General features: G+C 55.1%; 8 protein-coding genes across 8 annotated transcripts; all 8 read right to left on the bottom strand.

The window, feature by feature from the left end:
* Window positions 1-1,719: 1,719 nt before the first annotated feature.
* On the bottom strand, window positions 1,720-4,035 carry LDBPK_300890 (hypothetical protein, conserved; the record flags this gene model as incomplete). The annotated part of the gene is made up of 1 exon (XM_003862754.1): window positions 1,720-4,035. One exon carries the CDS (start codon window positions 4,033-4,035, stop codon window positions 1,720-1,722), a length of 2,316 nt encoding a protein of 771 aa, XP_003862802.1.
* A 975-nt stretch (window positions 4,036-5,010) lies between these two features.
* LDBPK_300880 (hypothetical protein, conserved) lies at window positions 5,011-5,763 on the bottom strand (the record flags this gene model as incomplete). The annotated part of the gene is made up of 1 exon (XM_003862753.1): window positions 5,011-5,763. One exon carries the CDS (start codon window positions 5,761-5,763, stop codon window positions 5,011-5,013), a length of 753 nt encoding a protein of 250 aa, XP_003862801.1.
* Window positions 5,764-7,017: 1,254 nt separating this feature from the next.
* On the bottom strand, window positions 7,018-7,767 carry LDBPK_300870 (hypothetical protein, conserved; the record flags this gene model as incomplete). The annotated part of the gene is made up of 1 exon (XM_003862752.1): window positions 7,018-7,767. One exon carries the CDS (start codon window positions 7,765-7,767, stop codon window positions 7,018-7,020), a length of 750 nt encoding a protein of 249 aa, XP_003862800.1.
* Window positions 7,768-8,364: 597 nt separating this feature from the next.
* Window positions 8,365-8,961, bottom strand: LDBPK_300860 (hypothetical protein, conserved; the record flags this gene model as incomplete). Its single annotated transcript, XM_003862751.1, has 1 exon — window positions 8,365-8,961. The coding sequence occupies one exon, from the start codon at window positions 8,959-8,961 to the stop codon at window positions 8,365-8,367; it is 597 nt and encodes a 198-aa protein (XP_003862799.1).
* Window positions 8,962-12,846: 3,885 nt separating this feature from the next.
* LDBPK_300850 (rac serine-threonine kinase, putative) lies at window positions 12,847-14,379 on the bottom strand (the record flags this gene model as incomplete). Its single annotated transcript, XM_003862750.1, has 1 exon — window positions 12,847-14,379. The coding sequence occupies one exon, from the start codon at window positions 14,377-14,379 to the stop codon at window positions 12,847-12,849; it is 1,533 nt and encodes a 510-aa protein (XP_003862798.1).
* Window positions 14,380-16,356: 1,977 nt separating this feature from the next.
* LDBPK_300840 (hypothetical protein, conserved) lies at window positions 16,357-17,634 on the bottom strand (the record flags this gene model as incomplete). Its single annotated transcript, XM_003862749.1, has 1 exon — window positions 16,357-17,634. One exon carries the CDS (start codon window positions 17,632-17,634, stop codon window positions 16,357-16,359), a length of 1,278 nt encoding a protein of 425 aa, XP_003862797.1.
* A 1,193-nt stretch (window positions 17,635-18,827) lies between these two features.
* Window positions 18,828-20,861, bottom strand: LDBPK_300830 (mitochondrial oligo_U binding protein TBRGG1, putative; the record flags this gene model as incomplete). Its single annotated transcript, XM_003862748.1, has 1 exon — window positions 18,828-20,861. One exon carries the CDS (start codon window positions 20,859-20,861, stop codon window positions 18,828-18,830), a length of 2,034 nt encoding a protein of 677 aa, XP_003862796.1.
* A 757-nt stretch (window positions 20,862-21,618) lies between these two features.
* On the bottom strand, window positions 21,619-21,993 carry LDBPK_300820 (hypothetical protein, conserved; the record flags this gene model as incomplete). Its single annotated transcript, XM_003862747.1, has 1 exon — window positions 21,619-21,993. The coding sequence occupies one exon, from the start codon at window positions 21,991-21,993 to the stop codon at window positions 21,619-21,621; it is 375 nt and encodes a 124-aa protein (XP_003862795.1).
* Window positions 21,994-22,747: the final 754 nt, after the last annotated feature.

Here is a 22,747-nt window from a genome sequence, read left to right as displayed (position 1 = left end):
GAAGCGTCAGCGTGGCTCGAGCGTGTATCCCACCCCCGGCCCTCGCACTGCGTACGGGGGTGTGGGGAGCCACCCACCCACCCCTGAGGAGAGAATGCACCCGGTGGCGCCCGGCATAGTGGGGGAGCGGCTGTGAGGCGACCTGCGGGGCGCGGGTGGGTGTGCGGTGCTCGAGGCAGGGGGGTGGTGCTCCGACGGCTGAGCCGGGCGCATTGCTGCACTGGCGTGTCTCTCGCTCTGCATCGCACGACGCGGATGGGGGCCTGTGGCAGGGCCTGGGGGGGTTATCGAGAGGCGCTCAGTGAAATGCACTGTGGCAGAGAATAGACTCACGTAAGACGAATAAGAACACAGATAGTCATCATGACTTCAAGATAATCCAACGCCCAGGCTAACAGGAGAAAGAAAAACGTATCGCAGCAACACTTGGAGAAAACGAGGGAATAGCCAAACACCGGTGAAACCACGCTTAGCACGTGGATGCGTATGAGCGGGTGTTTCTGTGGAGTAGGGAGAGCAGGGGAGGTGCATGGCGCTTTCCTTTTTTTTTGCTTTGTGAGCGTGTGTTGAGTCTAGTCAAAGTAAAATAGCGGGTGTGAAGGAAAGTAAGCAGAGAAGACTCCTTGCACCCTCAGTGCAGCTCTCCCATCACTACCTTCGAAAAGGAATCATCCTCCTCCTCAGCTGTCCAACGCCACTTCTTTTTTTTTTGTTTTTTGCCCCTGTCGCTCTCCGGCGGTGCACTCCGCGTGTGCATCTCCTTTGTTCCCGTTGCGGGCATGTGCGCATCGCGCACTAACGAAGTGACATGTGGAGCCCCACAGGCACAGGCAGAGATGAAACAGCAGGGGGGTCAAACGAAGTCAGATAGCGTACCAGCAAGCAAAAGGAAGAAGAGAAATCAAGGCCCGCACAGCTCAAAGGCGATGCCCGACGGAGCGCGTCAGGATGTAAAGAAGACAGTACAAAAGTGAATGGGAGAGAGAGAAGGCTATAAAAGGAAAAAGACCGAGCAGAGAGAGAGCGCAGGACGCGGAGAGACTCGAAGAGGCAAACACACACACACACACACACAGCTGTGCATAGGCCCGCAAGCGTCGAGGCAGTCACCTGAATTCGCCCCTTCTGTGTCCTCGTCGAATGTGCGCGTAGAAAACGAGAGAGAATGCGTGAGGAGGGGCGCATACGTGGCTTGGCAGAGAGGACGTGAAGAGCAGGCAGGCAACGCAAGAGCGAAAGAAAAAGAAAAACACCACAGAGGGAGAGTAAGTGGGCGGCGACCACGAAAAACAGCAAAAGAGTGGAGACACAAAGAGAAAAACAACGCAGGGTAAACCTGTACGCCTGTAGCATGTCTCTGCGTGTGTGTGTGTGTGTGTGTGTGTCGGAGAGAGCCCCCTGGGAGGAGGAGAAGGGGGCAAGAGAGAGGGCAAGTGGGACAGAAAAAGAGAAAAAGAGGGCCCCTATGTAGACACTCGCGCACACACAGACAGTCACGCACATCCCTTTCCGTCCAATGCAATGCTCAAGAGCATCGGCGGAAAAAAAAAAGGGAACAGGTGGGAAGAGTTGCAAACGTGACGTCAGAAAGACAAAAAAAAAGATGATCTAGTGCCGTCAGGAGAAAGCATGGAGAGAGGATTATTCTAGATGTCTCGGATACGCACATCCCCATAAGTGCAGCTTCGCGCGGCAGCATGTCTTATGCCCCTTCCATCGCTACCGTTGAGCATCGCCTTCACGGAAGCCGAGCTCGATGACGGCGACAGTCGGCTGAGGCTTAGGGCCGCTCTCCTTGGCGCAGGCCTTCGGTGAGTTCACCGTGTTCTGAAGAGAGGGCGCGGCCAACGCTTTTGTCGAGGAAAGATCGCCTTCTCGAGGAGAGTGTGTTGATGAAGCCGCGCCGCTGCTCCGGCGCTTGCGAAAGCCTGTCGCCCCCCTCGACAAGGCTGGGATGCTTTTCATGGGTGGCAATTGTGGCGAGCTGAGCCGACGGCTTGAGTAGCCCAAGGAGCTGCTGCGAGTGCGGTGGCGCAGCGCTGGCACCGCTGGCGGTGCCGATTGCCTCCGAGAAGAATGAGCCTTTGAAGAACACGACGGTGCGGTGGCACCACAGGCGGTGCGGCTAATGCCAATGACGCTCGCGAGCGCGCCTTCTCGCACGCCGTCCGTTCCCGACGTTGGCGAAGACGAAAGAGGTGCGGCCCCGAGGTCCGCGTGGTGGCGCTGTGCGCTTTTACCTCGCCCGCCACCGCCACCGCTGCGGCCGAGCAGGCGCACGTACGATAGGGTCAAGTCCGTTGCCTCTGCCGTCTTGGTAGCGAGGCGCGGGTCGTCCAGCACCTCCTCGGTGAGGGGATCGAACAGTTGAGCGAAGGGGTCATACACGGCACCGTCGGCGGCACCGTGAGCCCGCACCGACCCCACAACGCACTTGGCGAGCGCCTTGAGGGACTGCAGAGCCTGCAAGGTGCCTTGACGCGCAGTGGAGCACTGCTTGGCGATCTCCTCTTTTTCCTTCTGTGCCGCGGCCTCCGCCTCGAGCGAGTGCAGTTTGAGGTGATCCAGCTGCTCCTTAAGCTGGGAAGCCCTGTACTTTTCCATCGTGGTCAGTTCGTGCGCGCTGCAGCCCACGTCCCGGCGCTGCGGAGCGCCACCGGCAAGCTCGCGCAGCGCCGTAGCCGCACCGCCAGCGCGCTCAAGCTCCGGTATCTGCGTGGCTGCCATGTTCGCCTGTTCGATCACAGCGTACAGCAGGTCGCGGTGCGCGCGTTGCATTTTCTCGATCTCGCGCTCGTAGAGAGAGCGCCACGGTGCCCGTGCAGGGGCGGATCCGAGGAGATGCAGCACCTGAGTAAACGTGGTGTATAGCGCGCGCAGCCCGGCGTCCTGCGCTGTCTTGAGGCGCGAGCTCAGCCTCAGCACATGCTCGCGCAGCTGGGTAAGCGGCTCCGCGTACGCGGAGTGATACATGAGAAATTTAATGTACGCGTCTTTCGGGGTGGCCGTCGTGAAGGGTAGCTGGAAAGGAAATTCCAGCGCTGAGTGCATGAGTGCGCTGTTCGCAAGCGTCGCAGCTTCAGTGGCATTTATCGCGTCGGCCTGCCGCAATTCATCAATCCCTTGAGGCGGAAATTTGAACAGGCTGGAGGCGCCACTGCCGCAGCCCTGCCATTCCCTCTTCACGACTGGCTCCGTCGACGTTGCGCCCACGGTGGACACGCCCTCAACGACGCAGGGCCACCTCGCCGCAATCTGCAAGGGATCTTGCTGCTCCATCATCATCATCTCCACCTGCTCGCGGGCCGCCTGATGCATTGCACTTGCTTGGTGATAGCGTCGCTTGTACGCGATGCTGTTCATTTTGTCCCGAAAGGCCTCCTCAAAGCGCCGGTCCGGTGCCAGCGTCAGCACAAGGTCCGCCGCAGCGCCGTCGGCAGGATGACGCGGACTCAGGGACCTCAAGACGTTGTCTGGCAGGGCTCGGAGAACACGGCGAAGGCGCATGACCTCCTGCGTTTGAGCATCCACCTCGTTCTGCAGCCGCCTACGGTGTTGGCGCTCCTCTGCAATCTGGCGCTCTAGCGTCAGCGAGCGCTGATGCGATTCGGTAGAGTAGCGGTGCATCGACTGGATCTCTGCACGTCGAAGCTCATGCTCTTTCTGGAGGTAGATGCACTGACTGCGCAAACGGCGGCGCTCACAGTCGACCGTGCGGAGGAGGTTGCGGCAGTTCTCCAGCTGGGTGCGCAGGTCGGACTCGACAGCGGCAGGGCTTGCAGCGCTGGAAGTATTCTCACCGAGCTCGCCATGAGAAATGCGGATTCCATTGGCCTGGAAAAGCGACGCCGCCTTCAAAAACGCGGCGTCGGTGCTGTTCACGTCGCTAGAGGCCTTCTGGAGCGCGTGGGTAGACGTTGCAATGATCGCGTCGACCATGCTGCACAGCTGTCCCTCCGCATTGCTGTTCTCATCCACGACAACACTGCCAAGACAATCCCGGTATGGGCTCGGACGGGCGCTCACCGCAGACATTGGAAATAAGCACGATCCGTTAGCAACAGTGTGTGTGGATGTGTGTGTGTGTGTGTGTGTGTGTGTGTTGTGGGGGAGGGGGAGAAAATCCAAGCAGAAGCTCTGCAAGTGTTCGGAGAGTTGTGTCCACTTCTGGTGGCGCTCTTCACGGCAAGGCGCAGCGGCCACAGTAGTGGTCGTACAAGTTCGCGTATTTCATAGGGTGCTAATAGTTTTAGTTCCACCTACCGTGCCCGTCTACAGTGACAGTACAAGGCAGCAATGAAAGTTCTGTGTCCATGCGCAAAGAGAAAAGGAAGAAGATATCACGTGCAGCACCGGCGTGAAGAGAAAAAGATGGTGGAAGCAAGATAGAACCGCTTACATGTGCTGTCGAATTTGGAGACTCTGCCGGCGTTGCGCCGTCCCTGCACCGATTTCGTTGTTGCGCGACTGCTGCGGTGCCTCTATTCAGCGAGAATGGAAAAGGGGCGCTTCCTAGGCTCTCGGTTTGCTTGCGGACTTTGCGGGCAGCGGCGTCGCTCCGCACGACGCCACAAGCACAAAACTACGCCAGCCGCGGGCTCTCCCCCTCCCCCATTGAGAGCGCAGGAAGCAAACGCAAGACACATCAACGGCACGTCCTCACTCATGCGCGTGTGTGAGAAAGCGCCAAGGTGCGCATGCGCATTCAAGTCGCTCCTGCAGCCTTGTCGTCCCCGACAACTTCGTATAGAAGGAAAAGCTAAGCTGTGACGGTGCTCTTCGCTTGCCGTTTTCTTCTGTGGGTGTGGGTGTGGGTGTGTTTCTTATACGTGATCAGCCGTTCATGTCAGGCCTCATCTTATCTCGCTCCGCGACGCCGCGCCCTCCCCTCCCCTGTTTCATGAAAAGGCGACATTCACGAGCCCTTCAAAGAAAGGGGGAAGGGGGGTGGCTGATCGACGTGAGCGGAGCAGAGGAAAAAGAGTAAACGAATGCACCTGCTGCCCTCTCCTACTTGAGCGCGTACATCTTCACAGGGAACAAGTCTGTTGGCCACTTCTCCTGGAACGCCTCTTTCACCACTCGGACCCCGCTTTCATTGAAGAGTCGTTTGTAGTGTATGTCGGACCGCGTCAGGCTACTGTCCTCCTTATCCACAAGGAAGCGGTCACCAGTGGAGCAGTTCTCCTTGAAAAAGATGTACCCGTTCGGTGTCAAAGCCTGTTGGCAGTGCTTGAAGAACTTCACGAAGTCGTCGTCGGTGAGGTAGATCGCGGTCCACTGGATCACAATCAGGTCGTATGTGTTGGGCGGAAGCGTTGTCGTTTCCATGGACGCTAAAATGAACTTGCCAACGGGCATGCCGGCCAGCTCCCTTTTGGCCTCCTCCAGCATGTGCTCCACCGGCTCCAGCAAGTCCGTCGCGGCGTACAGTTTCGTCAGCAAGTTCTTCGCAATCCTCCCAATGCCGGCGCCGCAGTCCAACGCGCGGCTTGTTCCGTGGCCTGGCAGGCTTTCAATGAAGCTGCGAGACCCTTCGATGTCCACGTCATGGATATGATCCATGCCGCCCAGCACGCCGCTCACCGTCGCAGGCACGGTGCGCCAGTACTCGAGCGCCTTGCCGTACCAACCCTTCTCGGGATCATACAGGTCGCCCGTCAGCTCCGCTTTCCACATTTCATCCGTGGAGCGGTACGTCTTACCGTTTGTGTCGCGGCCGCTGATCGGCAGGTTGCGCGACGACGCCTCCTTGCTCGGCATTCGAGCTATAAGAGTCGTAGAGAGGAGAGCACCGCAGGCGTCACGTGCGGGGAAAGAGCAGAGCAGCCGCGACGACGCTTCAAGTGCGGCCGGCGTGCGACACCGACAGCGGAAAAGGGGCGTTGTGCCGAGTCGTACGAGGAAGGCGAAGATAGTGTCGAGGAGCGCAGAAACGACACAAACACGTCTCCTTTTGCTCTGTGTACCCTGTTGTCCAATACCAAGAGGCTCTTGTGTAAGGAACCTGCAGTGCGTGCGCGACGGTGCGATATGAATGTGTGTGCTAAATCAACGCAGATGTTTCACGCCGGCACGTCCTCCCTTTCTTCTTCACTTATCACGTGCACCAGACGGTGGAGAGTTTGAAAGGGGGAGATGCACAAAGGCGTGATGGGCATACGGCAGGCAGGAAAGCTATTAAAACCAGTGAAGAAGGGCGCCAAAGAAGAAACGGAGGACGGGGGCGAAGCGAATAGTGCGGAATCGGGGAGAAGGTGCAGATAAGATTGACGCATCGCTGAAAAGTATCACCAAAGAGGGGTACGAGCGGGCAGAAATGTAAGGGCAGCTGAACATGACAGCGGGCTGGCTTGAGCCCCTCTATCAACGTGTGTATGTGTGTGTGCGTGTGCAATTTCGTCTACGTCAGTCAATCTGTGGGTGGCTGAGAGAAGGATAGAGCGACGGTCGCAAAACGCAAGAAATAGCAAGAGGGGAAGACGGATTGACTCTGCTTGGACAACATTCAGTAAAGCGCACGAGCAAAGTGTGACCTTCCCCATGCCTTCCCCTCAGTCGCCTCAGCAGCTTCCCCTTCCCCACTTTCTCTCTTGCTGCAAGAGTACCGAAACTGCAGCTTGGCGCGTTGTGCGCTGAGGTTCCAACAGGCTCATGAGTGCCCACAGAAAAAAAAAATAGCTTCAAGCACCGGCCCTTGCGAAGGTTAGAGTCGGTGTCTCATTTTCCTTCTCTGTGCTGCATGCGAAGCACAAAGTAGATGTAGTGACGAAAGCAGAAGAAGGGGAGAGGAAAGTGTGAGGGAGCCGCGCTGAGTGACAACTGCTGAGACGGAGCTTCCTCCTGCAGGCCCTCGACCACCGGACCTGCTCCCTCCTACAACCCACCTCCTCAGCTGGGAAAACACCTTCTCATCTAAGGGCACGAAAAGTGAAACAACTAGTAAACTTCCACGCCGGGAAACACGCGCAAAGGCCCACGCACCTCACTGCGCGAACCTTCTAGCGCAGCTCTCTTCTAGGCAACATAATGAGTTCCTAGGCTGCGCTCCTGTACAACATAAGGGGGCTCCAACTGATCGACGGAGTGGGTGGGAAGAACTAGTGGTCCCCTGTACCAGCTAGCCGAAGACGCGCGGTCAGCGGCCCACCCACCAGCGCCCCTCGGGATGTTGTTTTCGCGGCTGGCGGTGTAACCTCGCCACTGCGAGGCCGGTGTGATCACGGCATCCACGTCCTCAAACCCAGAGGCACTGAAACTTGCCGTCAACGCACCGTGCGGGCGAGGCAGCGCGCTGTCGGCAACGCTGAAAGCCTTGGCTCCACCTACCATAGCAGGGTCTGCAGCAGTATACACATAGCGGCGAGCAGCGGAGCCGCCAATGGCGGCTTCCAAGTTCGCTATGTTGCCGCCCCACAGTGCGCTGTGCTGCACACCCACGAAGTAAGAGTTACGCTCGTGAAAAAGATACACGACGAGCCAAACCACCCCGAGCAGCACGAAGATGCAGCCTGGTACAATGGCGAACACTAGCGCGGCGACCTCGCTGCCGTACGCCGCGCACAGCCACGGGATCGTCGCGCCAGTAAAGAGGATCGATGGAGCAAAAGAGAACCAGAGCACGGAGAACACGGCAACGGATTTGGATGGGTGCATGTAGAAGTGCTTCTCGCGGGTGTCGAGAAGGAAGAAGAGCATGCCGCAGCAGAGCACAGCACCGTAAGCGGCGGAGCTGACAATGGCGATGTTTCGGTTGTGAGAATTCATTGTCGCGGATGTGACGCATGTGCCTTGAGAGGCAATGCAAACAAAGCTGCTTGGCAACGCGCACGCAGTCCTGTGCGGCGATCCCTTGAGATGCTGCTGCGCGTGCTGTTAGAGACACCCAAGTGGAATAGTAGGTAAATCAAGAGAGGTGGTATGTAGAGAGAGAGAACGCAAGTTGACCGAGACGCCGGCGCAACGCAATGTTACTGGGCATACGCATGAGAGAGGCCACACGGGTAAAGAGAGGGGGACTGCAATGAGACGCCCGTGCTTTCACCTTGTGTTGCGTGGAGTTTTTGTCGATTTGCGGACGAAATAAAAAGATGCGACGTGGCGTCCAGTGTACTGCCCACATTTCTTTTCTCGCCCTGTGAGCAAGGATTCACTGGTGTCACCCACGCAGCGAGGATGGGTGCAACGCTATCTTCTCTCCCATTCGCTCGCCGCTAAGACTTGCGGCCTTGGTTGTCTTTTTTTTTTCGTACGCTTTACCTTACTAGCATAAGTCGCTCATCGCCTGAAGGTAGAGACGCGGGCGCGTGGACAGTTCCGCGAACAGAGGCCCGCCAGCATGCTGCAGGTCCGGCTCAACACCGATCATCTCATCGAGGCACGCTTGGAGGACGCGAACGAGCCCATCACCTTTCGCGGCTTTGGCATCCTCAGGCTCGGCATGTCCAGCACGCTGACAATCTTGTGACGGCTGTACCACCCCGCCACCAGCGCCATCAGCGCGAGTACAGCCGACGCGCCACTGCTACCGGCGGTAGGAGTCGGTGCCTTTCGCGCCGCACCCTCCGCTTTGCTGATGGTGGAAATTGTCAGCTGCACAGGAGTGGTGGAGCTGGAAGTCGAAATGGCGCTCTTGAGGACAGAGGAAGATGCGTCTAGCTCGAACAAGTGGTCCGGCAGCTCGACGGTGGCCTCAAGAGACACAGCTGAGGAGGCGATGTTTGCAAAACTAACCGAGCGCGTAGCATCTAGAGGAGCGCTGCGTACCACGACGCCCGTCTTGTCGTCCACTACCCGCACCACGACGTACTGAACAACCTCATTCCTCACATGCACCCTCCCGGCAACAGTGATGAGATCAGTGGGGGCCGGCGTCGATGACGCAGCGAGAACGCAGTAGAGCAAGCACAGCGCAAGCACTAGGGTGCCGCACACGCTACTTTGGTAAGAAAAAAGTTTCATGGCGCGCGAGAATCAATACCGGCTGCCACACAAGCGATAATGAATACGGGAAAGGCTGAGACGGCGACACCGACACCACGAGAGCCGAGCCATGGGACTCCGGAAAGCAGAGCAGAGCAGTATGGGGGAAAGTTAGATTCCATCCGCTACGACGGGGCCCTCAAAACAAGGTGCAAGAGAAAGAGGGAGTGCATGAGGTCGCAGCTCAAGGAACTTAATACCTTGGGCTGCAGCAGAGTGCTCTTTAGTTGTAGCAGAGGGCCTCTACAATATCGCCGCAGATGCCGGAAAAAAAAGGTTGCATTATCAACCTTTCCTCCGTATACATCCGTGTGTATGTGTGTCATGACGTTTACAACACAAGCGAAGGGAGCGCCGGCTCATGAGCGAGGACAACGCTGGGTTGGGAGGTGTGCAGTGCTATGACTTGCGCAGGGATTAAACTACGCGTCGGCGCAGCAATGGAATCGCAGAAAAAGAGATGAACAGTAAGGCAAGTCAAATAATAATGAAAAAGTGCGCAATAGGAGCCTTCAAGACTGCCGCAGCAGAGCACACTGTCAAGTGGACCGCCTTACCCTCTTGCCTATACACAACGTGAGAGAGGAAAACACACATGAGCAACACCGAAAGCCCTTCTCTTTGAAAGCACAAAGAGAGAGCTGTGAGTAGTCGTTACACACACGCGCACACACTAACACACGCCAGAGAAAACGAAAAAAGAACGTATTCATTCCTTTTTTTTTCTCTCTGTTCGTGGAGAAGAGAGCGGCGCCATCTCTCTTCTCCGTTGCTGTATTCTTTGTTCTGCTTGTCCGCGGAAAAGCGAAGGGGGTCGTTGATGAGACGAGGAAAGAAAAGGAGGAAGTAACACACACACACACATACAGAGAGAACGCCGGGTCCAACATGGGTACGCACTTGCATGCACACATTACAGTCACGAAAGCAAACACGGAGACGCCCACACGAACGCGCTCATGAAAAGAAAAAGTGGAATGAGGTGGGATTGTAAGACGTATCGAAGGAAGAGACACCAAATATCGAAAATGGAGGAGGAGAAAAAAAAATGTTGTGCCTCTGATCGGTATGGGTTGCAAAGGAAAAGGTGGAAGGAGAGAGAGGAAGGGAAACAGCCCACACAGAGAGAACAAGCCGAGGGAAAACAAAAGAGGGATGACAACAAAGGAAAAAAAACGAGTAGGCACACACACACACACACAGCACAGCACACACAAAGGAGAGAGAAGCGAAAAACAAGCTCTTCTTTACTCACAGGCGGGAGAAAAGGAAAAGGAGAGAGATGCTGTCCGGCAGATTTGCATCTCCGACGACACATATACAAAAGCGTACGTAGAGACAGATAGACAGGCTTGCAAGGCACACACAGAGTCGTGCAATGCTATCACTGCTCTGTTGCCTTCACCGCGTAGCGGCCTCTCGCACCTTTCACCTTCGCGAAAACGCGAACGGAAAAGCGAGTCGAAAAGGAGAGACCTTCACACAGAGAAGAAAGGTAGTGAATCACAACGCGGAGCAAACTCACATAGACACGAGCACGTGCCCACACAACCACACACGCACACACGCACCTATACGAAATCGATCCTAAAGACAGAGGCGCAACAACCAACGAAAAGACGCGCACATGCAAGAGCAGCGAGCAAGACTCCTTCATTCGGCTTTTTGCCTCTCTCCTCACTCCCTGCCTCTGCAATGGCAGCAACAGAGGAATGCGGAGAAAAGCAGAAGGACAGTGGGCGAGCACGAAGGTCACGCCACAACAAGAATGTTGTCTTCGACTCTAAGCCCCTCTGCTCGCCACTCAGTGAAAGTGAAGGTGTTTCCGACGTTCCTGCAACCCTTGCCTGCGGTCCTTTTGGATGCAGCACCGACGCCTCATAAGGGTGCGTTGTGCTCGCGCGAGCAGAGAGGTGGGCAGCGGCAGATTTTAAAGAGAGGGAGAGTGTGTTAAAATGCGAGACAAGCCCGAGGTGTGATCCTGCAAACAAGAGACGAACGCGCAAGAGGATCCAACGAAGAAGAAAGCAAAAGCATGGCACGGAGAGTGCTGGCACACTTCAGTAAAACAAAAAAAAATGTATAGAGAGAACGTTCAAGTGAATGAAGACTATCCCTTTCTCCTTTCCGTTCTCTCTCTCTCTCGGGCTCTCCATCGCTAACTCTCCCCTTTCTGGTCACACGAGTGCGGGAAAAGAGAAGGAAAGAACAGCAGAGCGGAGGAAAAGGAAAAGCGTATGGTGCACGAAATAGATCTGACGACGCACAAAACACAGCCACGGAGCGAAGAGGTAGAAACCAAAACAGGCATACGAGACACACACACACACAGTGCAATGTGCAAGGCAAACCGTCCAGCGCCCGCACGCAAGTGTCTCATCAGTCGGTGTGCCTTAACTCATACAAAACGCCAAATCTTTGCACGCGTACACCACACCAGAGCAAACTATCCACAGCCGGCGCCGCCACACACACACACACACACACTATAGCCGCAAGAGTCATGCACGATCCAGTCGGTGGATGAGGACTCAGAGAAGAAAAATAACCGAATGTACGAAGAAAAAGGGTTCAAAGCCCTACACACTCTGCAGCCACACTAGTTCACGATGCGCGCTCAAGCGAATCATGAAGCGCCTCCGCAACCGGGAAAAAACGAGGGTGAGAAAAAAAAACATGTAGAAAGGCAAGACCGAGAACAAAGGTGGAAGAAGGAGCGCTGTGTAGCACACACACGCGCGCGAACATGAAAAGAGGAAGGAAAAACGCGTAGGAATGGACCGTAAGAAAAGGGAAAGTGACGATGCAGCCGGAGAAGCTTGACTGCCCCACGCTGACATGGAGGGGAGTTGAAGAGAGGGAGGAAGCAGAGCCAGAAGATAAAGAGACAAGCGGGCGGACGGAACACACTGAGAGTGTCGTTGTGGCCTGTGATGCGGCTGTGTGCGCTCTCTCTTTCTTGGTTTTGGGGAGCTGCGTCTCTAGCAATGGCTAGTGTGTGTGTGTGTGTGTGTGTGTGTGTGTGGTCCTGTGGGTGCTATGGCCACAAGAGCGATAGAAAGCTGTTCATTAACACAAGCACTCGCGCATCCACCATAAACACACACGCCAACATACGTTTCTATTGTGCGACCACTTGTCACCATTCGATCACGGTTCTCTTGCGTGCACTGCCCTCCCTCGAAAGGCGAGGGAGCAGCAACGGCCAGCGGCCGAGACCGGCGAAAGAGAAAGGAGGCACGAGAGCGAGCCCCTTAAACGAAACAAGAGAGAAACGGGGGCAGGGCTGAAGAGCCGACAGAGGAGGGGTGGCGGCAGACGAGAAGCAGAGAGAGGGCCTGAGCAAAGCAGCGATCAAGAGAGGTAAAAGCACGCAGAGGAGGAGGGGGGCGGCAGGGCAGTAACAAGAACAGAAACCAGAGACGAAGCACAAGAGGAACGAAAAAGCAAAGGCGTAAAGAGGGAGGCAAGAACAAGCGAGAGAGGTCAATCCATGGCAGATAAAGCCACAAAGGTAGACAGCGTGGAAAGGCTGTTTGCTGTCGCAGTGGCGACGGTGAGCCGAGCCAGCACACTTCTCTCCGATAGGGGGAATGGTCTGCGGAGTTTATTTATTCTTTCGACAACGTCAACTTACCTCGCCCTCCACGCCTTCCAGTACTGCGTGCCCGACCCGGCTTCACTGTTCCCCCCATTCGTGATCGCTTCTTACCATTGGCGCGGCCAGATCGGTCCACCAGCGCCGCCGTTTTAGTACCTTCCCGTCCCACCGCTTGCACGCACGCTGGCAGCAGTAATCAAACCCGCTGCGGGTGATAGAGAGAGAGGCGTGCCCAGCTCGTTTCATTTAATACCGCGTTGCGGCTACTTCGTGGGCTTATCGAAGCTCTTGTTCCCCGTCAGCTTTTTCCGCGCGGCTTGTGGCGCCACCTTGGCGGGAATGTGGTGCTCCACTTTCTTTACGGGGCCGGCTGCAGCTTGCTTCGTCGGCGCCCCAGCTGGGCTGGAGTTCGACGTCCTATTTTCACCTGTCACGGGAGGAGAAGCAGCGTCACTGCCGTTGGTAGATTTTTTCATCGATGCTCTACGTTGCCGCAGCTCCTCTGCTATTGTGGGAGAATGGGAGGGGGACTTTTCCTGCTCTGACAAGTCTCTATCGTAGGTGTAGCCGGCCAGCGTAACGACCGCCTGCGACGGTGACTCATTTTGCACAATCACCTCGCTCGTAAACTCCTTCGCGAAGTTGTGGGCCGGGTTTGGATCGGGTGTTATCGGCGCCTTGAGCTTGCGCGCCTCTAGAAGACCGAAATCGAGGTTTGAAAAGCACTTATGTGCCTTGAACGCCTCCAACGTTTGCAGGCGGCGCTCGGGGTTCTTGTTCAGCAGGCACCGAATCAGGTCCTTTGTCTCCTCAGTGATCTGAATGTGGGGTGGGAAGGCAACGTCTTCCGTCAAAATCTTCATCTGCATTTGCATCGGATTTTCGTCGTAAAAAGGGAGGTCGTTGAAAAGCATCTCACACATCATTAGCCCTAGGGACCACCAGTCTACCGCCTTGCCGTGCGGCACACCCTTCAGCAACTCTGGGGCCAGGTACTCGTTCGTGCCACAGTATGTGACAGCGTTCGGCTCGTGCACGTTCGCCTTGGCGAGCCCGAAGTCGGTTAGACAGGCGTGCCCGTCACGGTCAAAGACGACGTTCTCCGGCTTCAAATCGCGATAAATAATGTTGCGGCTGTGCAGATACCCGAGCGCCAGGGCGACTTCGGCAGCGTAAAACTTGACGACCTCTTCATCGAGTGGAGCGTGTTGCTCAATGTAGGTAAAAAGCTCGCCGCCTGCTAGTAGGTCCAGGATCATGTACAAGTTTCCTTGCTCTTGGAACGAGTAGTGAAGGTGAACGATAAAAGGATGGTCGATCTCCTCCAAAATAATGCGCTCTGCAAACGGCGCCTTTATCTCCGCCTGTCGCATCTTCTCCGCGCTCATCTCCTTCATAGCGTACCACTTGTCCGTGTCCTTCTTCACTACCATGAATACCTTGCCATAGGAGCCTTTGCCTAGCACGAACTTCTTTTCAAAGTCCCTAAGCGTCACCTTCTCGGACGCGGAGCTGCTCGAGTTGTAGTGCCGCAGCGTGTCCATCCACTCAGTTTTTCGTTCTTCTCCGTCTGCTTGGAAGTATGTGGCCTCTGCCTTTTCCGGCTGCACCGCCCAAGTGTTGGGCTCTGACACCTCGCGCAGGGTGGCACACTTGAGGTCCAGCTCCTTTACCACTGCCGCACTGGATTCCTTGTCCCCCTTTGTCCTCCAAATGCGCAACTTGGCGTCGTCGATCTCAATGTAACGTGTCTCCCACCTTCCGTCCGGAGACAGCACCTTCAAATAACCACTCATGCCTCCTATCCTTTGTGTCCGTGTGAGTGTCTACTGTGCTTTCCGGCTGTCAAGCTCGTCGCCCTTTCGTTTACGCAGTCTGGCCAGTTGAAAAAAGGGGAAGGGTGGCCTGACTACGAAGTTGAGGAATCTGCTGTGTGCACCGAAAAAGGGAGAAACAGAGACTCGGACCCAGATACCCAGATCAAACAAAAACGAGCCAAGGGAGCCGCGCGCACAAAAGCTCACGAGTGCAAGCACTAAAAACAAACGACAGTACCAGAGGTCGCCACAGTCACAGGTTCCCAGGCGCTTCTCTTTGTATTGTCTGTGTATCGGTGAGTGTGTATGTGTGTGAAGAAGAAGGACAAGGAGCTTCAGGAGTGCCAGTGAAGAGACGAGAATCGAGCGGTAAGGAAAAAAAAAGAAGCCGCTGCACCCTTCGACACAGAAGCAGTTAGCAAAAAAAAGGAGAAAGGGTAAGAAAGAGAAAGGAGAGTGCGCAGCTGGTGCTTCACCACAGAAAAGGAAGAGTGAAGACGATCGGCAAGACTACGACAAATAAAAGAAATATGGAGGCTCTGTATTTCTCTTGTCGAGCCTGTGTGTGTGTGTGTGTGTGTGAAGGGACGCGAGTAAGGGATCGTGTTGCTGGTGTTGAATCAAGGTTAGACAGCACGCAGCGAACAGAGTGAAGGAAAAAAAGAAGAGCGGGAAAGAAGAAAGCCGGAAGAGGCGCAGAGCCCAAAGAGAGGAAGCTAAGAGTGGGAGTGACAAGAAACAGAAGAACAGTAGGGAAGGAGGGGAGAAGGGTGGTGCTGAAGGCGTTTGTTGCCGAAACAATCGAGTGAAGACGAGAAGAGGAAAAAAAGAAATAGGAGCAACCACGCGAGCTGACCACAACACACAAGAGGGAACAAAGATATGAGGGCTTGATCAAAGGAGTGTCTCGTGTGAGTAGAAGCAAGAAACGAGAGCGGTGCTGTTTGGCGATGAGCGGGCAGACCCATGAGATGCGTCGGAGGCGAAACAACAGTTTTTAAAAGTCGCGTCAATAAAAAGGAGAGAAAGAAAAAGATGGATGGAAAGGCGTATGTGAACGTCTGTTTTTTTTTCCTTTGTTTTTCTGTCTTTTGCCTCTGACGCTGCTCTTGTCGTCGCTTCCGTTGATGCAGAACCTTTTTTCCAGCGCCACTTCCAGGTAAAACAAAGAGTACACGACACAACCCTACACAGAACAGATGAAAAGGGCGGAGGTGTGAAGAGAAAGATGCGAGGGGTGGAGAGGTAATGATGATAAAAGTGAAGAGACCGAGAGGGGCTCTGTACGAGAGAGAGAGAGAGATCTAAGAGAAACAAACGAAACGGGGAATAGTGGAATGGTGAAGCGAGTGCGAATCCGTTTTCTTTTGGAGTGAGTGCGCGTGGGTAGACGAAAGTGTGCTTTGTTTTCTGCGGCTGTAGGCGTTCGACCTGCACACACAAGGCAATGCAGTGACAAGAAATGAAAGCGGTCCATGATGGCCAGGGGAGGGAGCGAGTCGTAAGGACGCACAAAAGAGTTTGAAGGGTGACATAGAACAAGTGTGAGTGAGTTTCCAGCTGTCCTTGCTTGATGGCACGGTGAACAGGTGGGGAAAAGAGGCTGAGACACCACCGTCCCGCGACTCCTTGGAAAGACGGCTGCTCTGACTGTACAGATAGCACCGCTAGGCCCTCGCTTGTACGGCATGAGTTTCAGGTCTCAAACATGCCCCACTTATCCGCGTGATCAAGCCGAAGAAGAGTGTTTCGCTGCTTGTGTGGGTGTCTGCTTCCTCTTCCTATCTCTATGCAGCCGCTGCTCTTTATTCCGTTGTTTTCCTTTCCCGTGTGGATTAGGGCCGTGCGCCTCCATGTTCTACGCCCATGAAGCGCTGGCGCCAAAAGAAAAATCGCACCAGTAGTTGCTTGTTTGGCGGTCCATGTAAGGTTATGTGAATCTATACGGAAGCCCTGTCACGCACGTTTCCCCTGCCTCTTGGTCAATCTAAAGTCAGAGGCGCAGTGTCTATATGCACATATGCTCTCCTCCTCCTTTACCTGCGATGTCGTGTGTTCTATGGTGTCGTTGATGCACCACATCAGGAAGCAGTGGTACGAAGCGGCGCATTGCTTAATGTGTCTCTGCTCCGCGGCAGCCAACCACAATGCAAAGTAGCGTCGAAGGAGCAGAAGCTCCTCTCTACGTCGAATGACCTCCATACGCGTAGCTGCGGTCGAGGAAAGGTTAACTCTCCTCGTATGCGTGCGCAAGACATCCTGTAGGGCCGCAGACGGTGAGAACACCTCACTCTGCGTCTCAAGAGGAGCAACCGTACATGCGCCGGAGTTCGTTTCGAGTTCACAGCTGCACTGGCCCTCGGGCCTCGAAGACACGTGAGATACCACGGTGGTGTCCTTTGCGATTCCGCCGTGATCTTGGTTATAGCAGCTGCCGGCCTTACTCTTGCTCATTTCTCCCTCCGAAAGTTGCAACGCTGCGGTAGAGGCCCTTCGCCCACGAAGACGCGCAAGTCGCTCAGTATGGAGTGAGGGTCCGCGCGGCACCGTTGAGCGGAAGCTGCGTGAGTCGGCGTGCTTGGCGTTTTTACGTGATTTCATCTGCACCTCTGACGCTGGTGAGCGGTCAAGGTAGGTCCGCTGCTCCTTCCTTTCACTCAGGCGCACTTCATAGCTCAGGAAGGCGTTGTCGCGCGATCGGGCAGTTTCTCTTTCGGGGACATTGTCGGAGGCATGATAGAGAAACTCCCGCACGAGTTCCAGCGTTTCCGCGTCTGGCGTGTCAACCTTGGCAGGAGCTATGGATGCAGAGGGAAGCGATAAACCCGGTCGTACGTCTGCATCTAGAGCCTCCCACCAACTGCGTTGGACAGCGTCCACGACCTCTTCACGGTCCAGCAGGTACGCATTGATCCCACCTTCGTCTACAGCGACATCGTAAGCCTCTACTGAAATACTCTGACTTGAGGAAAGATCAGCTTGCCGGGCCAGCTTTTTCGCGGGACCGCAATCCGTCCCTCCAGTCCACTCAACTGCTTCGACATGCGGGGCCACTTTCCTTCCAAAACGTGTGTGTGAGCCCTCCTGTGCAGTTGATAGCGTCGCCCTTTTGAACTCCACGCCGACAGGAAGTACCTGGGTAACAGCGAGATCAAGCTGCTGTAGTCCACTCGCCGAATTCGCTGCGGCTGCAGAGCCGGAGTCGCATTCCCGAAAGCTCCAGAATCCGGACATGGAAGAAAAAGTCAGCGATGTACTTTCGAAGGAAGCGGGCCCATGCTGAATACCATGAAAGCAGAAGGAAGAGATACCAAGGAGTAGAAAAATTGCTGATTACGGCATCCTCCGCATCAACCCGTCCAGCGAGCAGAGGGCATCAGTTGACGACTATTCTGGGCCACGCTAAGCGCGCGAGAAGTTCGTCGCATGCATGCCATGCATCGAGACACACGGACTTGTTGGAAGGTTGATGTTGGCGACAAAGATGAGGAGATGCCATGTTGGCAACAATGAACCCGGAGAGCTCTTAGTTTATTGTTCTTTTCGCTAAGTTCCCGTTTGAGCATTACAGGAAGAAGATACGATGGCGCGGACGAGTCTACTCCAAAGACGCAGCCGCTCGAGCCCCACAAACCTCGACTAATCGGACCGTCACCGACAAACACAATACACGCGCACCAAAAGATGCGGCAAGGAGCACAAACGAAGAGAGAGATGGTGCAGCTTATCGTACTGGAATACCCGAAGCTCTGCTGCGGCAGTGATTCTCGATAAAGCGCTTGAGTGCAACCAAGAAAAAAGAAAAAAATGCAAGTCCAGGGCCACCATATCCCAGTTGCTCCACTTCCCTCTTAGCCGGCGCCCTACACACCATGCACCCCAGACTCATCAGAGCTCAGTCCTGTGTGTGCTTGCTCACCGCCCCTTTTTTGCCTACTCCCCAGTGTCGCCGCCGAGGATAAGAAAAAAAGAATCGCCAGTTCTGCAAGCCGGGTCTCTGCTCTCCCCAAGCAAGGCGTATGAAGATAGGGAAATGTTTCAAGAGAAGGTGAGCAAGAATGTTGATTGTGAAGAAGATTTCAAAAAAAAAAGGTCGACAAAGCCCAGCCCCGCAGCAGCCGAGGGCTTGCTGAACTCTGTACCTCCTCTCCGCTCCCCACTGCAGCTCTGGAGCAGATATCCGCCGGCCCTCTTCTGAGTCTGAGCCGTTCACTTGGACGGTGCCGTCATAACTTCTCCTGGTGCAAACTTGTGCGGCGCGATCGGTGTTTTCATCTGTGGCTGGGCACAGGTCACACGGCACTGTCGCATCACAATCTCTGTAGATCAGCACCAGGAAGACGGAAAAGGCAGAAAAAAAAGAAGCCCTGCTAGCCTTCGTTTTCCCTTTATAATCCTGGAGAGCAGAGAAGGGTAAAGGGAGCACATCACGGCGCAGCGGCCTTTTGCACTGCCGCCACTATCTCTGCTGACTCGGAATCGGCGGGGATACTGCTCACGAACCAGTCCACGAGCTCAGGGCTCAAGTCGGACTTGAACTTGTCAGGGTTGTCTTCGAGCGCTTTGAGTACTGCGGCACGCACTGCCGCATCGTGAGTCTTGTTTCGACACGGGCAATCGGCCGGCGCTAGCGCAATGGCCACAACGGCCGTCAGCATTTGTCGCGGCGAAGCTTCTGCAGCGTGTTTGAGAAGATGCTCTGGCAGCGTCTTGGCGAGAGCGTCGTTGGGAGGGACATCATTCTTGGCAAAAGCGTTTTCAAGGCTGATACGCAGCTCAGTGAGAGTACCAAAGTGACGACTGTACAGCGCCTCGAACGCCGCGGCACGAATGCTCTCGTGATCCTCTCCATCCCCCGGCATATCACTCTCTTGAGGAAGAATCGCCTTTGCAGACCGAGGCGGCCGCACTCCAACACTGCAGTTTGCAACGACAGTGAGAATTTCAGCGGAGGGCAGCTTCTGTGTCGATAGCGATGCCATCAGCCGTGCCAATGCTCGGAATCGAATGGTGCGGAATGTCATGAGCTGTATGAGTGAAGCGCACATGGTCTCTTGAATCGCGGAGGGGAGCTCGACGTTGGAAGCGTGTGCGTAGTTCCAGATGCGAGTCGCACTTTTAGGCCCCACAAAAGCGCTCACCTTCTCCAAACGTGTCATCAGTGCCGTGTGAAGCTCCTCGACGGCCGCTGTCAACTCGACACTCGGCTCACTGACCTGTTGTCTAATGTGGAGGATTGCGCTCATCAGTTCTCCGACCTGATCATCCGTGTGGAACTGTACAGTTTCTGTCACGCGAGCGAGAAGTTGGCCAATCTGCTTCTGGGAGGCGTCCAAAAACGGTGCGGCGCAAAGAAGAACGATGGCCTCCCGTGAGTGTATCCCGTCCACCCCTGCAAGAGCGCGTGCCAACGTCTCGTGTGCAATCTGCTTCCACTTCGCATTGTCTCGCGTTTGCATTGAGTGATGATGGAGGACAGACGCCAGTGTGGACAACTGCTGAACTGGCATCGAGGAGACACACGGCTCGAGATGGGAGAGGAGATCGTCCTGCAGTTTTTCATTCTCCTCGACTCCCAAGCGCTGAAGTGCCTGCAGCACCATCACTACTTCCACGGGTGCCATTTCGCGCATCACAGACTGCACAGCCGGCATGACCTCACTGACCATCACTTGCTTCGCCTCGGGCGGGGAGATGAGACCCAACGCGTTCGCGAAAAGGGCTACATTCTGAGGTGAGATGCCACCGATGTTCCTCCGCATCCATTGAAACGCCTGCTCCACCGCCTCTATCTTTGCTGGAACAGAGAAGGTGGCGGCGCAGTTGATCACAATGGCAACAGACCGTTCGTCTTGGGTGGAGGGGTCGATGCGAGTGCGACGCAGAAGCCGCCGAGCCTCTTTTACAATCCCAAAGCGCTCCTTTGTGTCTTTTGCTTTCTTGTAATCATGTTTCATTCTCAGTAGCCTGTCTGCATCCTGCGTGAGGTACTGCTCTTTGCCACGCCGCGGTGCCGATTGGCGATCGTCACCGTCGTGCTGGCGGTTTCCAAAACTCTGTTGACGATTGTTAAACCCTTTCCGGCGATCGTCGTAGCCCTGGCTACGATCATCGTAGTTCTCTCGACTATTGCCGTAGCCTTGCTGATCATTGTCACGTCTTTGCGGGCGATCGATGTAGCGCTGCTGGTGATTTTCATAGCCCTGGTTGCGGTTCTCGTATCCACGGTCGCTGCCGCCGCGGTGGCGCGAAAAATCGTCGCGGTTTCCGTACCCGCCTCCTTGCTGCTGATAATGCTGCTGGCGAGGAGGGGGACCGCCGCCACCGTAGCCGAGCCGAGGGCCACCACCGCGGCCTTGGTAGCCCCCACGCTGATGGAGCACAGCACAAGCGCCTAGCACCGTGCTGTACGCCCGAGCCCGGAGTGGCGCGCCGGTCAGTGTCGCGCACCGCTGCAGCATCTGATCCTTCGCAGCTCGTTCCTTTTCTAGGCTTTTGATATGTGACCTAAGGTGCCAATACCCTTGTGAAGATGTTGAGAAGGTCAAAGAAAAGAAAAGAGAAGCATCCGCATGCTTGAGTCGTGTACGCAAGAAGGGTGGAAAGAGCTACATACATTGCTGTGTGCATGTGGGTGTTTGTCAACGCACATTGCAGATGTGCATGCACACCATATTACGTGATTGGCCTCCAAATGCCGTGCACGCCACTCTGCAGGAAACGTCGTGACGACAGGCTCATGCGAGAGAAAGTGGCGAGGAAGGAGTATCGGCGCGGTCCCCATTTGAAGGAGAAGGGTCCCAAGAGCAGACCACTCAGGGATGACTGGCAGCGCAGGTGATGAGGGGGATGCAAGGCCGCCGTGTTCTCCTGTGTCAGTCTTTCTGTTTCCGAGTTCGCAGAAGATGCTACCAACCACGCACTCTTGGCAAAATAGAGAAAATGTAATATATGCGTGCTCAGTAAATCCGCTAGCATGCACGTCTTTGAAAATAGAATAAAAAAAGAAGCATGAAAAAAAAATTTAAACCGCCCATACGAACACTTGGGCAGGGCCCAAGAACGCAAAACAGTAGACAAGCAATGATAAAAGCAGCAGTGATCGATGAGAAGCGCTGGCGCAGGAGACCACACGTGCTACTCGTGTGTGTTTTTTTTTCAGGCGCTGTGTTTCAGAGTATCGTAACGAGTGTATTCCGAAGCCATGCGACTCGTAGACTATTTCCCTGTGTTCGGCTCACTCTGAAGCCCCTCCAGGTATCGCTTGTGAAACTCCATCCGCTCCAGGTCGGAGCCGGGGCGTTCCCGAAGCAGCTCCAGAATCCACCCATCTAAGAAGTTGCAAACGGCCATATCACGCATGTACTTATTATCGTCGATTCTCTTTGGTTGGAAATCAGCTGCTGAAGTGATCTCCGTCCCGTTCATAATGTCCTTCACTATGCGGAGACAGAACTCCGTGAGATCAGCAGGGTGATGGAAAAGAATGTTGCGACAGATCATTTCATAGAAATCGACAACGCGGCTTTGGCGAACATAATCTCTCGCCGCTTGGATAGACTGCGCATCCTTCGTCCACTCGGGAACATTCATCTTTTATAGCTTCAACCCTTCACTGTTGCGCGATGCGGTCACTGTGGTGGCCGTTCACCGAGATGCAGAGGCAATCAGAGCCCCTCCTCGAGAGATGTTCCTCTGTGTGTGCGAGTGTGTGGGTAGGTGAGTTTGTGCGTACGTTCGATAGGACTCCTACTCGCCAGTTGTGTCTACCAGTGGTGGCACGCACAAGACGCAATGCAAAGAACGATATTGTATTGAGAACCAAATCCTGGAAACGCACGGCACACAATAAAAGCAATGATGCGCAAGGATCCTTCAAGGGGCTGTCACACTTGTCTGCGAGATAGGAATGTTTGTTTGTTTCACGGCAAGATATCTGAGGGGAGAAACGAGCAGCTTGCTCGAGGCAGTGACACAAGAGCAAAAAGAACAAAGAGAATACAAAGGGCATCAAAAGGAAGGTGACGTCAGAGGCCCCGCCCTTCTGCAGCAAGCGCCCACCATGCCTCGGTTTTGGCCGCATGAATAGCCGTATAAGAGACTCTCGTGCTCTCTGCTTTGTGTCCACATCGACCAAGCTCGCACAGCTCCGAGGACCAGTGTCACACAAACACGGAAATTATGCCAGTACCATGACTGCTTCTCCTCGATGTCTGCCAGCTTGACCTTAGACCACTCTCACCACCACATCACTCGATGGCAGCTTTTCCTGTTCCGAAGGACAGGAGGGCCACATCCACGCGGAGGCACACGCATATACGCAAGAAAAAGAATACGTATGTGGTGT

Source organism: Leishmania donovani, chromosome 30 (assembly GCF_000227135.1).
Source record: "Leishmania donovani BPK282A1 complete genome, chromosome 30".
Taxonomy (NCBI): domain Eukaryota; phylum Euglenozoa; class Kinetoplastea; order Trypanosomatida; family Trypanosomatidae; genus Leishmania; species Leishmania donovani.
The sequence above is the reverse complement of the archived record's forward strand: the minus strand, read 5'-3'. Positions and strand labels throughout refer to the sequence as shown.